Below are 22,693 nucleotides of genomic sequence, written 5' to 3'. Positions count from 1 at the left end.
GCTTTTTACAGAAGAAGTTTACTGATCCCTGTTGCAGAGCCTTGAATGCAGGTTGAGGAGTTTGACTCTTTATGTATAAGGCAACGAACTAGGGTGCATTATGATCAGTGCTGTTTTTAGGGAAGATGACAATTTGTGGGGTACAGATTCGCAGGTGAGAGAGAGATGCAGGGAGATGCCATAGTGGCCCGTGAAACAATACAAGTAACAAGTAACGGGGTTTCAACCCCAAAAGAGGGAAGGTGGGAAAGGTGACAGATTCATTCATTCATTAAAGCATCTTTGTTGAGAGCTTTCTGTGGTCTGGGCACTGTTCTGAGAGCTGAAAGATTTAAGGTAGAAATGCCCGAGCTTGGTAGCTCTTTGGGTATGGGAAATGAGCTCTGTGTTCATTTGCTAAGGATGCTGTAACCAAGTACTACCGACTGGGCGGCTCAAACAACAGACATTTATTATCTCAGAGTTTTGGAGGCCAGAAGTGTAAGATCAAGGTGACCAAAGCTACGCTCCTTCTGCAAGAGGTAGGGAAGGATCTGGTCCAGGTCTCTCTCCTAGCTTCTGCTAGTTCCTCGGCTTGTGGTTGCATAACTCGTCTCCACATGGCAGACTCCCTGTGGGTGTATGTGTTCAAAAATTTCTCCTTTTTAGAAGGACACCAGCCATATTGGATTAGGGACCCACCCTACTCCAGTGTGAGCTCATTTTAACTTAACTGGTTACATCTGCAAGACTATGTCTGAATAAGGTCACAGTCTGAGGTAGTGAGGGCTAGGACTTCGACATGTGAGTTTTGGAGAGATGCAACTCAACCCATCACAGCTACCAGAGCCTGGTACAAGGTGCCGTTTGGAGAAATCCCTCTTCTCCCATATTCTGCTTCTGCCCACAGCATGGAGGGAATTTCTACCTGAGATTCCTCTGTCTGCTTCTGGAAGCTTCTCACTCAGCCATCCTCTAGGAGGGAGAATTGTCCCTGGGTGGGCCAGTGCCCGATCTTTTTGTTCATGTCTCCTGGTGGGTGGGGCTGCTGTGAGCATAGCATCCCTTTGCCTGCCCAGTGTTTCTGCTGCCTCTGTCCCGATGGGGGTGACCCAGCACACAGCCCCTCTAGTTCCAGCTCCTTGCCATGTGGCTGGCTGGGACAGCTCATTTCAGGGCTGCTCTACAGATCCAGCCACATCATGTGTCCCTTACAGGGTCACCTGAGTAGGCAGCCTGGGGTCTGCTTTCAGGCTGAGAATCAGACCTGACTCTGTAGGATGGAATGTGAAGATGATCAAGATTTACAAAAATAGAGGTGATCGGCGTTCAATAACCACATCAATGAAAAGAGGAAAACACACTTTTTAAAAACAAAGTTCACTTTATTACATTAATTGTATATACTGAAAGGATATGAAATGCAGACTTGTCTAAATTTTCTTGCTGATTCTCTTGAAGACGATGTCACCCAGTGTCATGGTCTGAAAGCCAGAAAAGACATCATGAAACGCTCATCTGACGTTGAATCGTAAATGATAGTTAAGCCCCCAGTATGCTAACATATGTAGTAATTCAAAGACTCCTCTGTTTTCTATAGGACCAGAGGAAGGGTTGGCAATCTTTTCTAAAATCCCATTGGTCACTTTACTTCCTCACGTGCAGAGTTGTCCTGCCTTTTACTGAATTCCTTCCTACATCAATGACTGTTACAGCAAGACCATCCAAACCAGTCCAATCTGATCCAATTTCTCAAAGTTTCATTGAGCACCTACTATGGACCAAACACGTGTTGAGCACCGAGGACAAGTGTATGGGGAAACACCTGGGCATCCAGCCTGGAACTTAGTAGGTAGTGCATAATTTCCCTCCCAAAGCTGTGGAGCCTATAAAAACATTAGATTCATTGGATCCGTAAGTGTTTGAGTTTTTGAGGGTTGCTCCTTTCTCCCCCAGCCCTTCCCTCCTGCTGATTCTCTTGAACAAGACTATGGAAATGATGTGGGGTGATGTCATCAGGGTGAAAAGGCAGCCCTTTAGTTTCAACAGCAATGAAATGGAACGGAAAGATCTAGGTTTGAACCCTAGTTCTACAACTCGTTAGCTGGATGACCTTGGACAGGTCAACCTGTCTATTAAGTCCCCCATCCTGCCTCCCTCACAGGAGATGAGAGGAATAGGGGCAATGGAACATAGCAAAGACATCGGCCAGGACTGAGTCCAGGACAGCTTATCTACCACTGCCCTGCAGGTGCCTCTCTCTGCTGTGAATGTGCTGGGGACCGCAAATTTCATGGTTGACCCTCACTCTCTCCCTCGTTGAGGGATTTCTCCCCTTGAGCAGTGTTCTGCCCCTGTTACTCCCCAAAATACAACCTGGGGGCAAGGAAGAGCCGGGGGGACTATCACTGCAGGAGAGACACTGTGCTATTCACCCCCATATGGGGGAGAGGACGTGGCCGACAGCCAGACGCCAAGGGTGACGTGGCACACACAAACCGGAGTGTCAGATCCATAAGCTGCCATGAAATTGCCGAGAATACGATTCTCCTTATAAATGCCCAAAGGGCAAAGGCATTTACTGAGTTCCCTGGGCTTGCAAGGCAGATGGAGGCCTCTGTGTTCATTGGTTAGTGACGCAGAAGGGAAGGGTTATGGCTGACAATTACTGCAACGTCATAAAATAGAAAAAGCAATGAAACAGCCCAACTTTCTGCCAGACCAAGCCTTCCTTGAGCGTGGGCGCTGCGTGCATGGGAAGGTTGCTCCGTGAATCAGAGGACCACAGGTGGGAATGAATGGATTTCTGTCCTCCAGCCCGTGAGCGAGACTTGTGTCCACACCCCAGCAGAGTCTAAGAAGTGTGACCTGTGCTGGTGGCTTTGCATGACGCTGTGTCTCCTACCAGGCTCCTCTCCTACCCCATCCTATTTGGGTGTTGGGGGAGGAAGGGGAGAGGAGGCAGGGGATGGCAGTGAGGGAGGAAGGAAGTGGGGGAGGTAGGAGTGGTCGACCCTGACCAGGAAAGTGGTGGTGGAAGGACAGCCTGAAGGAACAGGGAGAGGCAGGGAAGCACCAGCTGGGGCCACCACCAGCACATGGGGGGCTTTTGGTGAATTAGAAAAGTGTGCCCCTTCCTTAAGACACCATACTTCTCTATTGGAAAACTGCCTTAACACACTGCACTGGTTTTATTAGAACAAAATGACTTACTAGCATCCATTGCAAGCCAGTAAGAAATGTACAAAGCTCCCCCGTCTACAATAGGAGCTGGCTTCTCCTAGGGTGGTGCAGTGTATCACCGTGGACTGCTGCCCTGTGAGACAGATCCAGCTCAGAGGAACCCTAGCTCTGCCATTTCCTGGCGGTATGATTGCCTCAGTTTCCCCATTAAGAAAATTCAGTGTTGGTGGGAAGATTCGAGATAATGTGTGAAAGCTTCCTGGGCACAGTGGATGCTCAGTAAGTGGTAGCAGAGATTGACCCCTGGCCCCAAGCACGAGGAGCCACAAGTCAGAGTGTCAACTTACGCTGATGGCTGTGTCACCGTTGAATTCAGTCACGGACTTGATGCCTTTGAGAGTTGTCACTAGTTTATTCTCACCTTCCAGCTGAACCACCGCCTGCATAGGACAGAAGGAACGGCCTGGGAGGAAGGGTCTGCGAGGGAGTAAACCTCTCTCTAATGAGGTTGGCTACCCTGCATAGGTCTCTGCTTGCAGCAAACAAACCCTGTTCTCTGGCTCTGAACAGAAGTGAGGTGCATGTAAGAACTGAAGAAAATGGCAGGGCTTCTTTTGCCAGACTTTTCATCTATGGGATGTGATCTAGGAGTCAGCATAAGACCCCTAAGCTGTCTCAAATCAAACACAAATAAAATTGATTCAAGTCGCAATTCTCCAAGCCAATGGAGGGAGGGAGTAGCAAAATTCAAAATCCTGGCCAGTTGGAAGAACACATATTTTTGCTTTGTATTATTTTATACTATTCCTTCTAGCACCTTTATCTTTCCTCTTGCGGTCTCCTTTTCATGCATCCAGGAAGAGGTAACAGAAACCCAGCACGGAGCAGAAGACACTGGCCAACGTTAAAATGTGCCTCCAAAACGGACAATTGTAAAAGGCCTGTGGTAAAACCCATGACAGCCTGCCCCTTACCGTGGGACGTATAAGAGAATTTCCCATCTAAAATTTATCACACATTTCCTGACCTGTAATGTTACATCTAGAGAAGCAGAAATCAAGAGCCATCAGAAGAGGTAAAAAAAAGACCAACAGTTGTGTGGAGACAGATGCACAAAGTTGTCTGGGGTCAGGGGATGTTGGGGGAGAGGACTGAAGATGGCCACTCAGTGGTACTGGTGGTGCTGGGGTGTGTGGGGTTTCGGACGGAGGAACAGAGGCCCTTTGTGGGGGGCGCCCCCCTGCCTGGATCTCCCTGCCACCGCCTGCCCACCACTCACACATCCCACACCCAGCTCTCATCACACACCTTAGCCACAGCCCAGCAGAGGTGACACCACCCTGCCTGCTGCCTTTGTTCTGGGAAGGGCGACTGTGCCCATTTCACAGATGAGGTAGCAAAGTCTAGGGGCTCATTGACCAACCCACAAGGCTTGGTCTGAAGGCCTGCTTTGGTTCTTTGGTGTCGCAGGCACCTCCTTCAGGAAGTCTGTCCCCATGACCACCAGCTCTAGGCTCAGCAAAGCCATTTCCTTTGGCTCATGGATGACCTCAGGGCTCTGTTAGGGGCTTTGCACAGACTGTCACTTGCCCGTTGCTGGGCCTGGGAGATTCTGAGTCTAAGACTCCCGCTCTGGGCCTGGTTCCCCATACCCTCTATATGGGAGAGCTCGGACCCTTGGGCCAGAGCTCCTCCAGAGGGTCGCAGGAAACTGGGAGCTTCCCTAAGAGCTTCTTCCTTAAGAGCTGTCTTTGTCTCTCTGCCTCTCACCCCAGCAGTGGGTTCAGAGATAGGGTATCAGCAGTGGGAATTGTGAGGTGGGAGCGTTGAGGGAGGAAGCCTGGGACCAGGCTCCAGGGAAAGTTCTGGAAGCAGAGGGTGGCTCAAGGGGGCACCTCCTACCTTGACCTTCTCCCCAGTCAGGAATTCTATCTCACACTCCTCCCCCAAGGTGAACTCGTTCTGGATCACTTTGGAGCCAGTGGTGATGGTGAACTTGAAGTGGTTCCCGTTATGCACGACTTCTGACACCCCCTTGATGTCCTTCCCCTTCTGGATGAGGTCATCAGGCATACCTGGTGGAAAGCACTGGAAGTTCAGAGGTGGGCAGAGGTGGGAGCTGCAAGGTCACAAGAGAAACCCCGTGATGTGGAGGGGGAGGGGAGATGCCGTGTTTTCCCGGAGGCCCCAGCACTTTCTGGAGTCCTGTGAGCAGTGTGGGTTTTGACCTCTGAAAGGGAAGGTCAGTGGCCTTACCTGGCCTGATCTCATGCACCTGCTATCTTGCCAGTTGGTTTATAAGAAAAACACACCCCTCTGCCCAGGGGAAGCTTTTCTCGGCTGAGCACCTGCTTCTTACTTGCTCTCCCTCTTCGTTCCTCCTACTTTAAAGCCTTCAGACTTTGCTCTTTTGAGTGTAAAGGATTTTGTCCTCCACATTCAGGGGACCATCCAGCTTGTCTCCCAAGCCAGGTCCCCCCCGAGAGTGGAAGGGGAGCTCTGAATAATTATGCCAGAACAGCAGGCACACACCCGGCCTGTGCCTGGCAAACCTATGTCCCCCTATCCTTACCTCCACCTCTGCCATCGAGGCTCCTGAGGAAGATGGACAAGGTGTCCCTTGCCCGGGGACAGAGCTTTACGAATTTCAGAGCATGTCTATGTTGTTACATGAATTGAGCTTCATGAAAACCAGGTGCATTGACAGCGGTGGGGAGGGTCCTGTTGCCCAAGTGAGGGATGCAGGACACAGAGAGGTGTTATGACGTGCCCTACAGGAGAAGGTCCTAGCTCTCAGCTTCCCCGAATCTCCTCCTCTCTTTGCCTCTGCTGTCTTCCCCACCCTCTCCTCTCAGCATCCTTCCTTGTCCCCCTGCCCCTTTGCTCCCTCCCCCTGGAGGACACTCCCCTCCCCCAGCCCCACAGGGGACACCTGCTCATCTCCCAAGACTCAGCCAAGGCTCGCCTTCGCTCCTCCCAAGGCTTCCCTTGATGCCCTCCCAGGACCACCACATCCTCCTGTAAGTGACCCGGTGGGGTGGGGCGAAGGGATTTTAAATGTGTCCCCGGGAACTAGAGCCGGCTTCAAATCCCAGCTCAGTTTGGGATTACTACCTGTGTGACCCCGGTTGGGATTACTTCACCTTTCAAGGCCTCAATTGCCTCAATTATAAAATGGGAAAAATAATAGTAGCCAACTCAGAGTTTGAGGCATTAACAGGATGTTGCCTGTTCAGGGCTTAGCATGGGGCCTGATGCTGAGTCAGCACTCAGGACACATTAGAGCATGCTTGATTGCATTTATTTCTTCTCTTTTTCTCTAAATTGTGACCTTGGAAACGTGGCTCATTGTTATCTGTCTCCGTGGTATCTGCCCAGCACAGCACTCATCTCAGCATGCGGTTGGCCTTGAATCAAAGTTTGTTAGAAGAATGAATAAATGGGGCTTCCCTGGTGGCATAGCGGTTAAGAATCTGCCTGCCAGTGCAGGGGACACGGGTTCGAGCCCTTGTCTGGGAGGATCCCACATGCTGCAGAGCAACTAGGCCCGTGAGCCACAACTACTGAGCCTGCGCGTCTGGAGCCTGTGCTCCGCAACGGGAGAGGCCGCGATAGTGAGAGGCCCGCGCACCGCGATGAAGAGTGGCCCCTGCTCGCCGCAACTGGAGAAAGCCCTCGCACAGAAACGAAGACCCAACACAGCCAAAAATAAATAAATAAATATTTAAAAAAAAGAATGAATAAATGAATGAATGAGTGAATGAACAGGGTCACACAATGAGGTACCAGTAGAGGTGGCTTCAATCCAGATCAGACCCTAGTTCAGTGCTATTTCCACTTGCCTAAGGCGTAGCCTTGCGCAGGGAGGACTAGCATGCGCTTCGAAAGTAACAGAACAGGACCCCTGGTCTGTGTAAAGCTTGGACCGCTCCTTGCATCCAGACCTCAGGACCCCAAAGGGCCACCACGTGTAGGACCAGACCGTCATGGCCATGGCCCCCAGCCTTGGCCCAGCACTCACCGACTGCCTTCATGAAGGTCTCGAAGTTTTCCTGGCTCTGCACTTGGTACTTGCCGGAGAAGTTCATGGTGGCGACGAAGCTCCCTTCACAGCTGAGTCAACAGCTCTGCTGGCAGGGCTGCCAGCATGGGCTGATTTATAGGGGGCTCCTTCCCCTTCAAATGTAGGCCATAGGTCAGCCGCTGTCGACTCCTTTATGGCCAGGTTCAAACATTAACTCCTGAGAGCAATGGTCAACGATTAAAAAAAACCAGGTTGGGCACAGCAGTGATTTGCTCCAATTCAGCAAAACTTGATGAGTGCCAATCAGGTGCAAAGCCCTATGGCTCTGCAGACTTTAAGGTGCTGCTATCCCATGAAATGTGTGTGTGCGCATATGTGTATGCATACATACCTACACACGCATATATGTGTGTGTGTGTGCATGTGTATATGTATGTATACGTGGAGATGTGTATGTGTACGTGTGGATCCAGATTTAGACACTCAGAAAAATACCAAAGAATCCCTTTAATCTCAAAACCTCACCTTAGTTACCTTATGATCTCTTCTCATCTTTATTGTCACCCTAAGTTAATTTTTACCAAGTTGTCATCAGTCCCTAGAGCTGCTTTGTATTCTGGGAATTCCTCACAGGCTCCTCCACAGTCCAAATCAATCTCCTTTTGGCGACTTTCCTGGTGATGCAGTGGTTAAGAATCCACCTGCCAATGCAGGGGACACGGCTTCGAGCCCTGGTCTGGGAAGATCCCATATGCCGCAGAGCAACTAAACCCGGGCGCCACAACTACTGAACCTGCGCTCTAGGGCCCGTGAGCCACAAATACTGAGCCTGCGAGCCACAACTACTGAAGTCTGCGTGTCTAGAGCCTGTGTTCCGATACAAGAGAAGCCACTGCAATGAGAAGCCTGCTCGCTGCAACTAGAGAAAGCCCGTGTGCAGCAAGGAAGACCCAACACAGCCAAAAAAAAAAAAAATCTCCTTTTGGAAGTGTGAAAGGGTACCTTTACACCAGGTGTGTGGAGATTGAGATGCATTTAATTAGGCAGGGACAAGATAGGGGAAGGAAGAAGGTAGGACCTGTTGGACCCCCTGAACCTGTCGGGGTGCTCATGCCTCTATGTTGGCTTTCACGGGGCTCCCCCTGCCCTTCTGTCCTTCTCCCCCTGGTAGCCTCCTCTATGAATCCTCTGGGCTCAGAGAACACTTTGCAAGTAACTATATTGTCATTCCTACTGGGATTATTTCTCTCTGCCTTTTTTCCCACTGTACTTCTTCCTTGGTATTCCCAACACTGGCACGTAGTAGATGTCCAATTAATGATGAGTCAGCAAATAAAAACGGTCAGCAGATAATGAGGCCACCGTGTTTCTCGTTAAACAAAAACGAGAGATACAGAGTAGTCAGATTGGGCAGGGCTGGGCAGCCAGGAGATTAGTGTGTGTGTGTGTGTGTGTGTGTGTGTAAGAGAGAGAAAACATGACAGGATAAGGGAGAGAGGGTGAGGGAGCCCGGGGTCTGTGTTTAGTGAGGCTGAGTTGATGAGGCAGCGGGGCTGTTCTGGGCAGGAGACTGAGAGAGACACATCAGTTGCATCCTTCTCCCTCCTGGATGATGGGGAGGAGACAGAGCAGTGCAGCAGGCAGAAAGGAGAGTGGCCAGCAAGAGGGTGTGGGGTGACCGAGTCACTAAGGCATCCCCAGTGGCAGGGAGGCAGGCAGGCTTCTAGGAAGGCTGGTGTTGAATTTGAAACTGCCAAGTGAATCCCCATCCATCTTTCTTCAGTTCTCTCCCCAGCTACTTCCATGCTTCAGTAAAGCATAACCCATGAATCAATAGATGTGCAAGAGGAAAATGATGGGCTGAGTTTCATTTCTGGGTTGATGTAATGCAGCCAAGACAGCACACTGAAAACAGTGCCAGGAAGCCGAGTGGCCATGGGGTGCATTTTCCCCAGGGATCCCCCTAAATCCTAGATTGGGCTTTAGAGGAATTCAAACTAATTTTGTCCAAATCCCAGAGTACCATCTAATCCCTGCTGGCATCTGGGTTACGTAGGGTAATGCACTGGCTAATAGCTGACGTGTGTCTGCCTAATGACTGTGCGCTGGTTGACCCCTGGGCTAAATTCAAGTTATACCTGAGACACCCCCCAATCCCTCCCCGCTATCAAGTGCTCTATCTGGGAGGATCTACTAGCAGTGCCCTGGACACGGCACGCTCTCTCAGGCAGCCACTGCCTGCCCAACACCCCTCCTCGGGTACAGGGTTGCCTGGTATATGAATTCCACATCCAGACCCTCTCCCCTTGACCATGGATGTCAAATGACACAACCCACAGTACTGCTCATTGGGCTCTAAGGTGGCTAGGGGGACAGAGCATCATAAAAGGTTCTCCATAGGGCAGGATGGCACCAATCCCAGAGGCCTCTCAGGAACCCTGGACCCTTTTCTGGTGTCCGAGGAAGAGCAGTGCCTGTGAACTGACTCCCTGCAGACCCTTCTGCCTGCCCTGCCCTTCCTGCTTCTCCGTCCAGGCAGTGCCTGGTATGACCAGCTCAGAGGCTGGTCAAGGGGCTAGCACAGCCGTTGGAGACATGACAGCTCCCATGGCAAAGGGACAGCCTCCTCTTGGCTAGATTGTGTGGTGTGTGTGTGTGTGTGTGTGTGTGTGTGTGTGTGTGTGAGAGAGAGAGAGAGAGAGAGAGAGAGAGAGAGAGTCTTGAAGTCACAGAAATTAGTGGCCATTTCAAAATGTACCACTTGTATTTTTCCGTAAAATTAAAAAAGGGTAATGACATCTCCCGCCCACAAGCTAAGTAAACACAAGAAGAGATAAGCCTAATTGCAATGACAAAGTTCAAGTGGCTTTCAAGAAAGAAAGAATCCCACTTCATGGGACCAGCTTCTGATTTTTGTCCACTCGCAGACTCCAGCCCCCTCCAAGCCCCACCAGACATCCCCTCTCCTCACTTTCCCTACTCAGATGAGCAACGTGGAGGCGTGGGAGGGGTGACAGCCTCTTGGTAGCCAGAATATGACTGCCATTTATTTGAGGCCAGGCACCTCTGCACTTGGATCTGATCCCAGGATGTCTGCAGTGTCAGTTTCCCCACTTCCTGGGTGTTTCGGGAGATGCCATGTACTTCACTAGAGGCAGGGCTGCAAGAGGGGAAGGACTTGAGTTTGGGTCCAGCTCTTCTGGCTAACAGACGTGTGACCCTGGACAAATCACTCAACCTCACTGGGCCTCCACTTCCTTATCTATTAAATGGTCCTGACATTCTCTGCCTTGTGAAAGCCCTGTGTCAACCCAAGTCCTTCAGGAAAGTGAAGTCAGAGGGGATCAGAGCACTTTGCATCTGCTTGTGCCAGGTGTCCAGAGGTATCTCCAGCCCAGGGCCAACTTTTATGTTTATCTCCTGACTCGGGGACTAGCTTCCTTCCCATCTCCCTGGGCCAGTGGTAATGTCTCCGGGTGCCCCAGCCTCAGCTCACTGCTTACTTCTCTGACTTACAATTCCTACGGTGCTCCTGGCATCTGGGGGTTTTTCTTTCTTTCCTGACACCTCAGTTGTACATCGGAAAAGGCGGTATGGTTCAAGCTGCACATTTGATGCGTCCTGAGGGAAGGATTTGTATCAGCTTCGTGGGCCGTGTCATCAGTCCTGCGAGTCCTGTGTTTTTATCATGTGCTGTTTCAAATCTTTTTGGTGGGGGGACTTCCCTAGTGGCGCAGTGGATAAGACTCCACGCTCCCAATGCAGGGAGCCTGGGTTCAATCCCTGGACAGGGAACTAGATCCCACATGTATGCTGCAACTAAGAGTTCGCATGCCACAACTAAGGAGCCCACATGCTGCAACTAAGGAGCCTGTGAGCTGTAACTAAGGAGCCCACTTGCTGCAACTAAGACCTGGTGCAACCAAATAAATAAATAAATATTTTAAAAAATCTTTTCGTTGGAATTTCAGGATGTACATCCTTTGACGAAAACTTTTAAAAGACATTCTTAAGCCTTGCTTTTCATATGCTTATTCTGTCTCTTCAATCATTGTAAATTCCTTCAAGAATCCCCCCTATAAAAACTGTCCGGTACCTAGAATGGGATCTGCCTTGAAACCACTCAATGTCCTTGGCCTTTTAGAGGTCTGCCTCCTTGAAGAAGCCACAGTGGGACAAAAGGACAAATATGCCAAACAAGAATTGTGGGTTGTGGTTTGCCCTGTAAAGGGAATCACACTTACACAGACTATACTGGAAAACGTATTCAACAAAATTTCCCTTTACACCATAACTTTTAAGAATATCCCTATTGTGTAAAGTGAGACTTTCCTGTGATTTCCTTTGGGCCCCCCCAGTGAGTTCTCCTTTCCTGTGACACGGTAGAGTAGAAAATCCTGTGGATTACGTGGCAGGGAGTGGCACTAACTTGAGGGCTGATATAATCAAGGAAGAACTCAAAACTTATCTGCAAGGCTGGTTCATAAGTCTCCTGTGTTGGCTGTAAAAGCTAATCATGTTTGCTTGTCCTGTGTCCCTGTGTCCTTATGTCCCTTGCCCTCTGAGGGTTGGAGGCTTCCAGTTGGCTTCAAAGTCAGCCTGGCCCTTCAAAGTGAAATCTCTCTCCAGCAACCCTTGGCCAACTAGCCACCCCGACCCTGCAGCCCTGCATTCTCTCTGCCTTAGAGTCGTGAATCATCAGCCCTTTAGAGCCAGAATGGTCACTCCACTGACACCCCTCAAGGCTCAGCTCCACAGCCCCTCTCCATATAGCCCTCCTGGGGGTTCTGTTCCTCTAGATTGACATCCCCAATCGTCACCTCTATTTGATTCCATGAATTCTGTTACATTAAGAGCGATAAAATGCGGCTTCCACTAATTGACTACTAAGTAGGTGCTTTCTCTGAAAATTCTTCCTGAATTCTCAAAGCAATACTCTAAGGTAAGCATTATTATCCCCATTTTTCGGGAGAGAAAAGTAAGGTAAGAAGAGGTTAGTAATGGCTACCTGGCTACCCAAATAGGAAGTTGCCAAATAGGAGCTTGAACCCCGTCTGCTGAACACAAATCTTATGAGCTTTTTTTTTTTTTTTTACGGTACGCGGGCCTCTCACTGTTGTGGCCTCTCCCGTTGCGGAGCACAGGCTCCGGATGCGCAGGCTCAGCGGCCATGGCTCACGGGCCCAGCCGCTCCGCGGCATGTGGGATCTTCCCGGACCGGGGCACGAACCCGTGTCCCCTGCATCGGCAGGCGGACTCTCAACCACTGCGCCACCAGGGAAGCCCAAAGCGTATGGTTTTGACTTTTGTTTTTTCCACATTATAATTTTTAAAGGTATATCTTGGTTATTCTGATAAAAATTCTTCTAAACCAGAGCTTAAGCTTACGCTCTCCATGGAGCACGGGTCTAGAAAGTGTTGACAAGACGATAGTCCAGGTGCTATTGACCTCTTGAGTCATTGATGGTTGGGTTACTGTTGGTTTAGAAATGTCCTGTTACTCTAGGTCAAATAACTGGACAGTCCATGTGCATGAAGACTGATCTCGAAGAAATGAAAGGTCCTGAAGTGGCTGCTGAGCCCTTGTCCAGTAGAGGTGCCGTGCAAAGCATATTTTATTGAATTCTAATTCTTTAAGGCTAGTATCTGCTGTTCTTCCTGTATTGGATTTACTGGAATATCCAATTTGGGCCGCTCTGTAAGCACTCACCTGGTGCTTCATGGTGATTGCATGCATCATTCTGTTCCCTCCTCCAGGGTAGACTTTCCCCAGCCTCGGATCCCACCGAGGCCACAGACATCAGATAATTCATCTTCTTCTTGACTATTGACTCAACAAGCAATACTCTGACCTACTGAAGTTCCTGCAGGGGTTATATTTTGAATCTACAAAGGAACTCCCTGTCTAGTAAGGAGCGTGAAGAGAGTCAAAGCTGCCCTTTGAATAGCATGAAGTTTAAATAATACTTCAAAATGTAGGGGATGATTGAATTAAGAGTAAGAAGTAATTTTTAAAATATATTTATTTATTTATTTTATTTTTATTTGGTTGCACTGGGTCCTAGTTATGGCAGGCGGGCTCCTTGGTTGTGACATGCATGTGGGATTGCGTTCCCTGAGCAGGGATCAAACCCAGGCCCCCTGTATTGGGAGCACGGAGTCTTAACCACTACGTCAGCAGAGAAGTCCCAAGAAGGGATTTTCTGGTCAGGGAAAGAATCAGGATAGTTTCATGAACAGAGAACAGAAAAATATACTGTTGTTGAAGAAAGGCATGTCATTTGGGGAGGAAGGATAGAGAGGAGGATGGAAGAGTCTGTGTAGGGGAACCGGAGATGGGAGCTGGAGAGGGAGGCCACAACCAGATGGTGATGGGGAGGCTGGACTGTATTCCCTAGCCTATAGTTTCCCCAAATGGGATATATATCAGTACAAGAGATGATTTTAGATGGGATATAGATGGACAATTTACACATTAATAGTTTTGCACTTAGTCGAACATGTATTAGAAAAATATACATCAACTTATGACCTCATGAATATTATTGCCTTGGATAAGGTCAGGTTGTTTTTTTTAAGGAGTCATTTAGAGAAAAATAGTACATAACTAACAGTACAGGAGTCCAGGGTGGAGAACAGATATTACCCTAGGTATTTCAAATGCAGGAATTGAATATGGGAGATTGGTTACCAAGGTGATGGAAGAGCTGGAAGAGCAAAAGGGAATTCGAAGCTGCTGATGCCTCCGGGCTGGAACCCAGGGGTCTACACCTGGTTCTACAAGGTTGGAGGTTGCTGGTACCTTCTGTTCTGGATCCACCTTGACCAGGCTGCTGGAATCTAGAGCCACTGCACTCCTGCTGTCACAGCAGCAACCACGAGAGCTTCAAGTAACTGCTGCAGAAGGAAGAGTGTCTCCTCCTGCTGATTTCCAGTTGCCCTCTGGTTGGGTGATTGCCATACCCTATGTCCTAACAGAAAAGCAGCTGGCAAAGGAGTTCAGAAAATATTATTTGTAGACTCCAGCCCCCAAAACACAGAGCCGAGTGGTGAAGTGGGGGGAAGGGGCCAAGAGACACAGGCAAAAAAAAAAAAAAAAAATCTGGGCACAGGACATAAGGAGATGTGACAGCAATAAAGTAGGGAAGCTGATATGCTAGTGACAAAATTTTAGATATTGCTATGCTAGGTGATGGAAAGTCAACCAAAGTTCTTAAGCAGAGGAATGCTAATCAGATTTGTGATTTTGGAATATTACTCTCTAGGTAGCGTGAAAGACGGGCTGGATGGAGAGAGAGCTGGAGGTGGAGAAATTGGTTAGGAAACTCCTGCAAAAATTCTGGCAGGAGGGGAGAGGAGCTGAACTTGGGAGGAGGTGAGAGTGTATGAATTAGAGAGCTATTCTGTGATTGTAACTGAGAACATTTGGGGATCCATTAAAGGTGGGTGAGAGGGAATGGGAGGAGTTGAAGATGCTCCTGGAAGCCCCAGTTTGGGTTACCATGGCGATGTTAACGCCATCCACACAAGTGGGAGATGTAGGGAGAAGACAGTCATCCTTGCCCCTTCCCTTTCCCCTCCTCCTAGCTGGAAGTATTTCCTCCTCACTCTGAACTCTAGTCACTATGCCTCTCTTACTGTTTGTACCACTCTATCTTACAATCTTCCCTAGGTTTTTTTTTTTTTTTTACATCTTTATTGTAGTATAATTTTCCACAATGGTGTGTTAGTTTCTGCTCTATAACAAAGTGAATCAGCTATACATATACATATGTTCCCATATCTCTTCCCTCTTGCGTCTCCCTCCCTCCCACCCTCCCTATCCCACCCCTCCAGGTGGTCACAAAGCACTGAGCTGATCTCCCTGTGCTATGCGGCTGCTTCCCACTAGCTATCTACCTTACATTTGGTAGTGTATATATGTCCATGCCTTTCTCTCGATTTGTCACAGCTTACCCTTCCCCCTCCCCATATCCTCAAGTCCATTCTCTAGTAGGTCTGTGTCTTTATTCCCGTCTTATCCCTAGGTTCTTCATGACATTTTTTTCCCTTAAATTCCATATATATGTGTTAGCATATGGTATTTGTCTTTCTCTTTCTGACTTACTTCACTTTGTATGACAGACTCTAGGTCTATCCACCTCATTACAAATAGCTCAATTTCACTTCTTTTTATGGCTGAGTAATATTCCATTGTATATATGTGCCACATCTTCTTTATCCATTCATCCAATGATGGACACTTAGGTTGCTTCCATGCCCAGGCTATTGTAAATAGAGCTGCAATGAACATTTTGGTACATGACTCTTTTTGAATTATGGTTTTCTCAGGGTATATGCCCAGTAGCGGGATGGCTGGGTCATATGGAAGTTCTATTTGTAGTTTTTTAAGGAACGTCCATACTGTTCTCCATAGTGGCTGTACCAATTCACATTCCCACCAGCAGTGCAAGAGTGTTCCCTTTTCTCCACACCCTCTCCAGCATTTATTGTTTCTAGATTTTTTGATGATGGCCATTCTGACTGGTATGAGATGATATCTCATTGTAGTTTTGATTTGCATTTCTCTAATGATTAATGATGTTGAGCATTCTTTCATGTGTTTGTTGGCAGTCTATATATCTTGTTTGGAGAAATGTCTATTTAGGTCTTCTGCCCATTTTTGGATTGGGTTGTTTGTTTTTTTGTTATTGAGCTGCATGATCTGCTTATAAATTTTGGAGATTAATCCTTTGTCAGTTGCTTCATTTGCAAATATTTTCTTCCATTCTGAGGGTTGTCTTTTGGTCTTGTTTATGGTTTCCTTTGCTGTGCAAAAGTTTTTAAGTTTCATTAGGTTCCATTTGTTTATTTTTGTTTTTATTTCCATTTCTCTAGGTGGTGGGTCAAAAAGGATCTTGCTGTGATTTATGTCATAGAGTGTTCTGCCTATGTTTTCCTCTAAGAGTTTTATAGTGTCCAGTCTTACATTTAGGTCTTTAATCCATTTTGAGTTTATTTTTGTGTATGGTGTTAGGGAGTGTTCTAATTTCATTCTTTTACATGTAGCTGTCCAGCTTTCCCAGCACCGCTTATTGAAGAGGCTGTCTTTTCTCCATTATATATTCTTGCCTCCTTTATCAAAGATAAGGTGACCATATGTGCATGGGTTTATCTCGGGCTTTCTATCCTGTTCCATTGATCTATGTTTCTGTTTTTGTGCCAGTACCATAATGTCTTGATTACTGTAGCTCTGTAGTACAGTCTGAAGTTGAGGAGCCTGATTCTTCCAGCTCTGTTTTTCTTTCTCAAGATTGCTTTGGCTGGGCTTTGCTGGTGGCGCAGTGGTTGAGAGTCCGCCTGCCGATGCAGGGGACACGGGTTCACGCCCCGGTCTGGGAAGATCCCACATGCGGCGGAGCGGCTGGGCCCGTGAGCCATGGCCGCTGAGCCTGCGCGTCCGGAGCCTGTGCTCCTCAACAGGAGAGGCCACAACAGTGAGAGGCCTGCATACTGCAAAAAAAAAAAAAAAAAAAAAAGATTGCTTTGGCTATTCGAGGTCTTTTGTGTTTCCATACAAATTTTGCGATTTTTTGTTCTAGTTCTGAGAAAAACGCCATTGGCAGTTTGATAGGGTTTTTACTGAATCTGTAGAGTGCTTTGGGTATATAGTCATTTTCACAGTGTTGATTCTTCCAATCCAAGAACATGGTATATCTCTCCATCTGTTTGTATCATCTTGAATTTCTTTCATCAGTGTCTTATAGTTTTCTGCATACAGGTTTTTTGTCTCTTAGGCAGGTTTATTCCTAGGTATTTTATTCTTTTTGTTGCAGTGGTAAACGGGAGTGTTTCCTTAATTTCTCTTTCAGATTTTTCATCATTAGTGTATAGGAATGCAGGAGATTTCTGTGCATTAATTTTGTATCCTGCTACTTCACCAAATTCACTGATTAACTCTAGTAGTTTTCTGGTAGCATCTTTAGGATTCTCTATGTATAGCATCATGTCATCTGCAAACATGACAGCTTTATTTCTTCTTTTCCTATTTGGATTCCTTTTATTTCTTTTTCTTCTCCGATTGTTGTGGCTAAAACTTCCAAAACTATGTTGAATAAGAGTGGTGAGAGTGGGCAACCTTGTCTTGTTCCTGATCTTAGTGGAAATGGTTTCAGTTTTTCACCATTGAGAAAGATGTTGGCTGTGGGTTTGCCATATATGGTCTTTATTATGTTGAGGTAAGTTCCCTCTATGTCTACTTTCTGGAGGATTTTTAACATAAATGGGTGTTGAATTTTGTCAAAAACTTTTTTTGCATCTACTGAGATGATCATATGGTTTTTCTCCTTCAATTTTTTAATATGGTGTATCACATTGATTGATTTGCATGTATTGAAGAATCCTTGCATTCCCTGGATAAATCCCACTTGATCATGGTGTATGACCCTTTTAATGTGCTGTTGGATTCTGTCTGCTAGTATTTTGTTGAGGATTTTTGCATCTATGTTCATCAGTGATATTGGCCTGTTTTCTTTTTTTGTGACATCATTGTCTGGTTTTGGTATCAGGGTGATGGTGGCCTCATAGAATGAGTTTGGGAGTGTTCCTCCCTCTGCTATATTTTGGAAGAGTTTGAGAAGGATAGGTGTTAGCTCTTCCCTAAATGTTTGATAGAATTCGCCTGTGAAGCCATCTGGTCCTTGGCTTTTGTTTGTTGGAAGATTTTTAATCACAGTTTCAATTTCAGTGCTTGTGATTGGTCTGTTTATGTTTTCTATTTCTTTGTGGTTTAGTCTCAGAAGGTTGTGCTTTTCTAAGAATTTGTCCATTTCTTCCAGGTTGTCCATGTTATTGGCATAGTTGCTTGTGATAATCTCTCATGATCCTTTGTATTTCTGCAGTGTCAGTTGTTACTTCTTTTTCATTTCTAATTCTATTGATTTTAGTCTTCTCCCTTTTTTTCTTGATGAGTCTGGCTAATGGTTTATCAATTTTGTTTATCTTCTCAAAGGACCAGATTTTAGTTTTATAGATTTTTGCTATTGTTTCCTTCATTTCTTTTTCATTTATTTCTCATCTGATCTTTATGATTTCTTTCCTTCTGCCAACTTTGGGGGTTTTTTTTTTGTTCTTCTTTCTTTAATTGCTTTAGGTGTAAGTTTAGGTTGTTTATGTGAGATTTTTCTTGTTTCTTGAGGTGGGATTGTATTGCTATAAACTTCCCTCTTAGAACTGCTTTTGCTGCATCCTATAGGTTTTGGGTCATTTTGTTTTCATTGTCAATTGTCTCTAGGTATTTTTTGATTTCCTCTTTGATATCTTCAGTGATCACTTGGTTATTTTGTAGTGTATTGTTTAGCCTCCATTTGTTTGTATTTTTTTTATAGACTTTGTCCTGTAATTGATATCTAGTCTCATAGCATTGTGGTCAGAAAAGATACTTGATACGATTTCAATTTTCTTAAATTTACCAAGACTTGATTTGTGACCCAAGATATGATGTATCCTGGAGAGTGTTCCATGAGCACGTGAGAAGAAAGTGTATTCTGTTGTTTTTGGATGGAATGTCCTATAAATATCAATTAAGTCCATCTTGTTTAATGTATCATTTAAAGCTTGTTTCCTTATTTATTTTCATTTTGGATGATCTGTCCACTGGTGAAAGTGGGGTGTTAAAGTCCCCTATTATGATTGTGTCACTGTCAATTTCCCCTTTTATGGCTGTTAGCATTTGCCTTATGTATTGAGGTGCTCCTATGTTGGGTGCATAAATATTTACAGTTGTTATATCTTCTTCTTGGATTGATTCCTTGATCATTATGTAGTCTCCTTCTTTGTCTCTTGTAATAGTCTTTATTTTAAGTCTATTTTGTCTGATATGAGAATTGCTACTCCAGCTTTCTTTTGATTTCTATTTGCATGGAACATATTTTTCCATCCCCTCACTTTCAGTCTGTATGTGTCCCTAGGTCTGAAGTGGGTCTCTTGTAGACAGCATATGTACAGGTCTTGTTTTTGTATCCATTCAGCCAGTCTATGTCTTTTGGTGGGAGCATTTAATCCATTTACATTTAAGGTAATTATCGATATGTATGTTCCTATTCCCATTTTCTTAATTGTTTTGGCTTTGCTATTGTAGGTCTTCCCCTTCTCTTGTGTTTCCTTCCTAGAGAAATTCCTTTAGCATTTGTTGTAAAGCTGGTTTGGTGGTGCTGAATTCTCTTAGCTTTTGCTTGTCTGTAAAGCTTTTGATTTCTCCACCAAATCTGAATGAGATCCTTGCTGGGGAGAGTAATCTTGGTTGTAGGTTTTTCCCTTTCATCACTTTAAATATGTCCTGCCACTCCTTTCTGGCTTGCAGAGTTTCTGCTGAAAGCTGTTAACCTTATGGGGATTCCGTTGTATGTTATTTGTTGCTTTACCCTTGCTGCTTTTAATAGTTTTTCTTTGATTTTAAGTTTTGATAGTTTGATTAATATGTGTCTTGGCATGTTTCTCCTTGGATTTATCCTGTATGGGACTCTCTGTGCTTCCTGGACTTGATTAACTATTTCCTTTCCCATATTAGGGAAGTTTTCAACTATAATCTCTTCAAATATTTTCTCAGTCCCTTTCTTTTTCTCTTCTTCTTCTGGGACCCCTATCATTAGAATGTTGGTGTGTTTAGTGTTGTTCCAGAGATCTCTGATACTGTCCTCAATTCTTTTCATTCTTTTTTCTTTATTCTGCTCTGCAGTAGTTATTTCCACTATTTTATCTTCCAGGTCACTTATCTGTTCTTCTGCCTCAGTTATCCTGCTATTGATTCCTTCTAGAGAATTTTTAATTTCATTTATTGTGTTGTTCATCATTGTTTGTTTGCTCTTTAGTTCTTCTAGGTCCTTGTTAAACGTTTCTTTTATTTTCTCCATTCTATTTCCAAGATTTTGGATCATCTTTACTATCATTACTCTGAATTCTTTTTCAGGTAGACTGCTTATCTCCTCTATATTTATTTGGTCTGGTGGGGTTTTGCTTGCTCCTTCATCTGCTGTGTATTTCTTTGTCTTCTCATTTTGTGTTTGGGGTCTCCTTTACGCAGGCTGCAGGTTCGTAGTTCCCGTTGTTTTTGGTGTCTGCCCCCAGTGGCTAAGGTTGGTTCAGTGGGTTGTGTAGGCTTCCTGGTGGAGGGGACTTGTGCCTGTGTTTTGGTGGATAAGGCTGGATCTTGTCTTTCTGGTGGGCAGGACCACGTCCAGTGGTGTGTTTTGGGGTGTCTGTGAACTTATTATGATTTTAGGCAGCCTCTCTGCTAACGGGTGGAGCTGTGTTCCTGTCTTACTAGTTGTTTGGCATGGGGTGTCCAGCACTGGAGCTTGCTGGTTGTTGAGTGGAGCTGGGTCTTAGCACTGAGATGGAGATCTCTGGTAGAGCTCTCGCCGATTGATACTACATGGGGCCGGGAGGTCTCCAATGGACCAATGTCCTGAACTTGGCTCTCCCAGCACAGAGGCTCAGTTCTGACACCCAGCCGGAGCACCAGGACCCAGTCAGCCACACGGCCATGTACGCGGGGAGTTTCTTGCCTTTTGGGGAGTCTGAGGTCTTCTGCCAGCATTCAGTAGGTGTTCTGTAGGAGTTGTTCCACATGTAGATGTATTTGTGATGTATTTGTGGGGAGGAAGGTGATCTCTGCGTCTTACTCTTCCGCCACCTTGAAGGTCCCCCCCTCATTCCTTTTTTAGCTTTAGATATTATCAGTGACTCATTATCATGGAAGATTAAGATCATGAGGCTTCTTTGGTGGTTTTCAGGTGCACAGCTGGGCACACCTGTGTCGTCTTGCTGTCAGGGAATGCCCCAGACGTGCCCCATATCACCTGCCACAGAAAGTCCAGCCGCTGGGGAAGAAGCTTTTTCTTCCTGAAGGAGGGTGTGAGCAGAAAATCACAGTATCCTCCGCATTTAGAAAATTTTTTCTTCTCACTGGGTGGAGCGTGGGCGGGACACTCAAAAGTGATAGAAGGTGGTCCCAGCTGGAGATCATGAAAAGAATTTAAGTATAACATCACCAATCTGTACCTGGCCAGGAGGTAGGGGGGACACAGTAAGAAAAAATAATTCTCATGGCAAAATTCTAGTTTTGCCAGTTTTCTAGGAAAACATCAGGTAGTAATTTCCAGACTACCATGGGCACCAATATTCTAGTATTTGCTTGATTTTTCAATCCTTTAGGCGCATGGATATATATGTCATATACAATTTTATGAATTAAAGTAAAAAAAATGGAAAACCCTATTGCCATTCCCAGGACCCCTCCCCTTGACCCCCTTCCCCGCAACAACCAAAATCGGAACTGGGGCTGACAGCAATAAGCCACGGTAGCCAGTCCTCTTGACCGAATACTGCCATCTAGTGGCAAAGAGTGTAAACACCCTGGTTTATGCTGGAATCAAGAACCGGAGAGTTGGAACTCAGGTTGGCAGTACCAGGCGCGAGAGAAGGGAGCCACACGCTCTGTATCACTCAACTTTCTGCATGGCGTGAATGGGTAGAAAAAAGCCCACTTCTGTTCCACCTAAAGCTGTAAACCCGAGTCGCCCAGCCTAGACCAGGGACCTCCTCTGTGAAGCCGTGGCTGCATCTCCGGAGCCCCAACTCTGTGTGCTGAGCCAGGCCTGTGCTTGCTTCCCCTGTAGCACTTCTCGGTTGGGCTGTGTGTGTCTTTCTGCCCGTCCCTACCCCTCTGCTCTGCAGACTATGGGACCCTGAAGGGCAGAGCCTGGAGCCTCGCCCAGTGCCTGGTACTTTTTTGGGTGTCCAATATATATAAAATATCTTTAATCATACATCATATATATATATATATATATATTATGGAATAAAAATGAGTGAATGGCAGAGTAAGTGTTCATCACTTTAATAATATCAGCTCCAGAGAATGAGAGCTCTACTCCTCTTAAATCATTTTCTAAATGCGGAGGATACTGTGATGTTCTCCTCACATACTCCTTCAGGAAGAAAAAGCTTCTTCCCCAGCGGCTGGGAACTGCTGGGAGAAGATCTTCAGCCCACAGCTTTCTTTGGAGATTGTATCAGCTGACGGTACAATTGTAGACAGCGATTGTATCAGCCTCGTCCAAGGTCATACCTCCCCCCGCCCAGGGTAGCCATGTCCAATGACTGACCGATGCAAGAGTGATTTATAGAATCATATCTGATTCCTGAAGACACTGTGATGTCTCTAAGATCTGCCCCCAGGGACCTAGTGTGCCTCCGTCCCCAAGCCCTGGCTAACTTGCTCCATTTCTGCACCAGGGGAAACGGACCGTTCTCCCCTCCCCTCTTACAGCTTGGGATACACCTCCAGCATTTCTGCTCCTTCCTTTCAGGTAGCTCAGCTGAGTGTCATAGGTTTTTTAAATGTTTCCTGTGTTTTAAACTGTTCCCCTTCCCTCTGTGCCCCTGTGTGACTCGCATTGTTTCCTGGCCCTGGTGCTTTCCCGCCTTCCCTTGGCAGGTGTTTTCCTGACTCTGCTTGTGGAGTCG

The 22,693-nt window shown here is 46.4% G+C and overlaps 1 protein-coding gene across 1 annotated transcript; it reads right to left on the bottom strand.

Annotated features, from left to right (window-relative positions):
* Positions 1-1,412: 1,412 nt before the first annotated feature.
* Positions 1,413-8,224, bottom strand: FABP1 (fatty acid binding protein 1). Its single transcript, XM_022556076.3, has 4 exons — positions 7,184-8,224; positions 5,065-5,237; positions 3,510-3,602; positions 1,413-1,463 (listed from the first exon to the last, which is right to left on the bottom strand). Exons 1-4 carry the CDS (start codon positions 7,248-7,250, stop codon positions 1,413-1,415), a joined length of 384 nt encoding a protein of 127 aa, XP_022411784.1. The 5' UTR covers positions 7,251-8,224.
* Between the last annotated feature and the right edge of the window lie 14,469 nt (positions 8,225-22,693).

The sequence above is a fragment of the Delphinapterus leucas genome, chromosome 13 (genome assembly GCF_059928025.1).
Source record: "Delphinapterus leucas isolate spDelLeu-1000000601 "Yukka" chromosome 13, BTC_Dleu_Yukka2, whole genome shotgun sequence".
NCBI lineage: Eukaryota > Metazoa > Chordata > Mammalia > Artiodactyla > Monodontidae > Delphinapterus > Delphinapterus leucas.
This window is presented reverse-complemented; position numbering and strand designations above follow the sequence as displayed.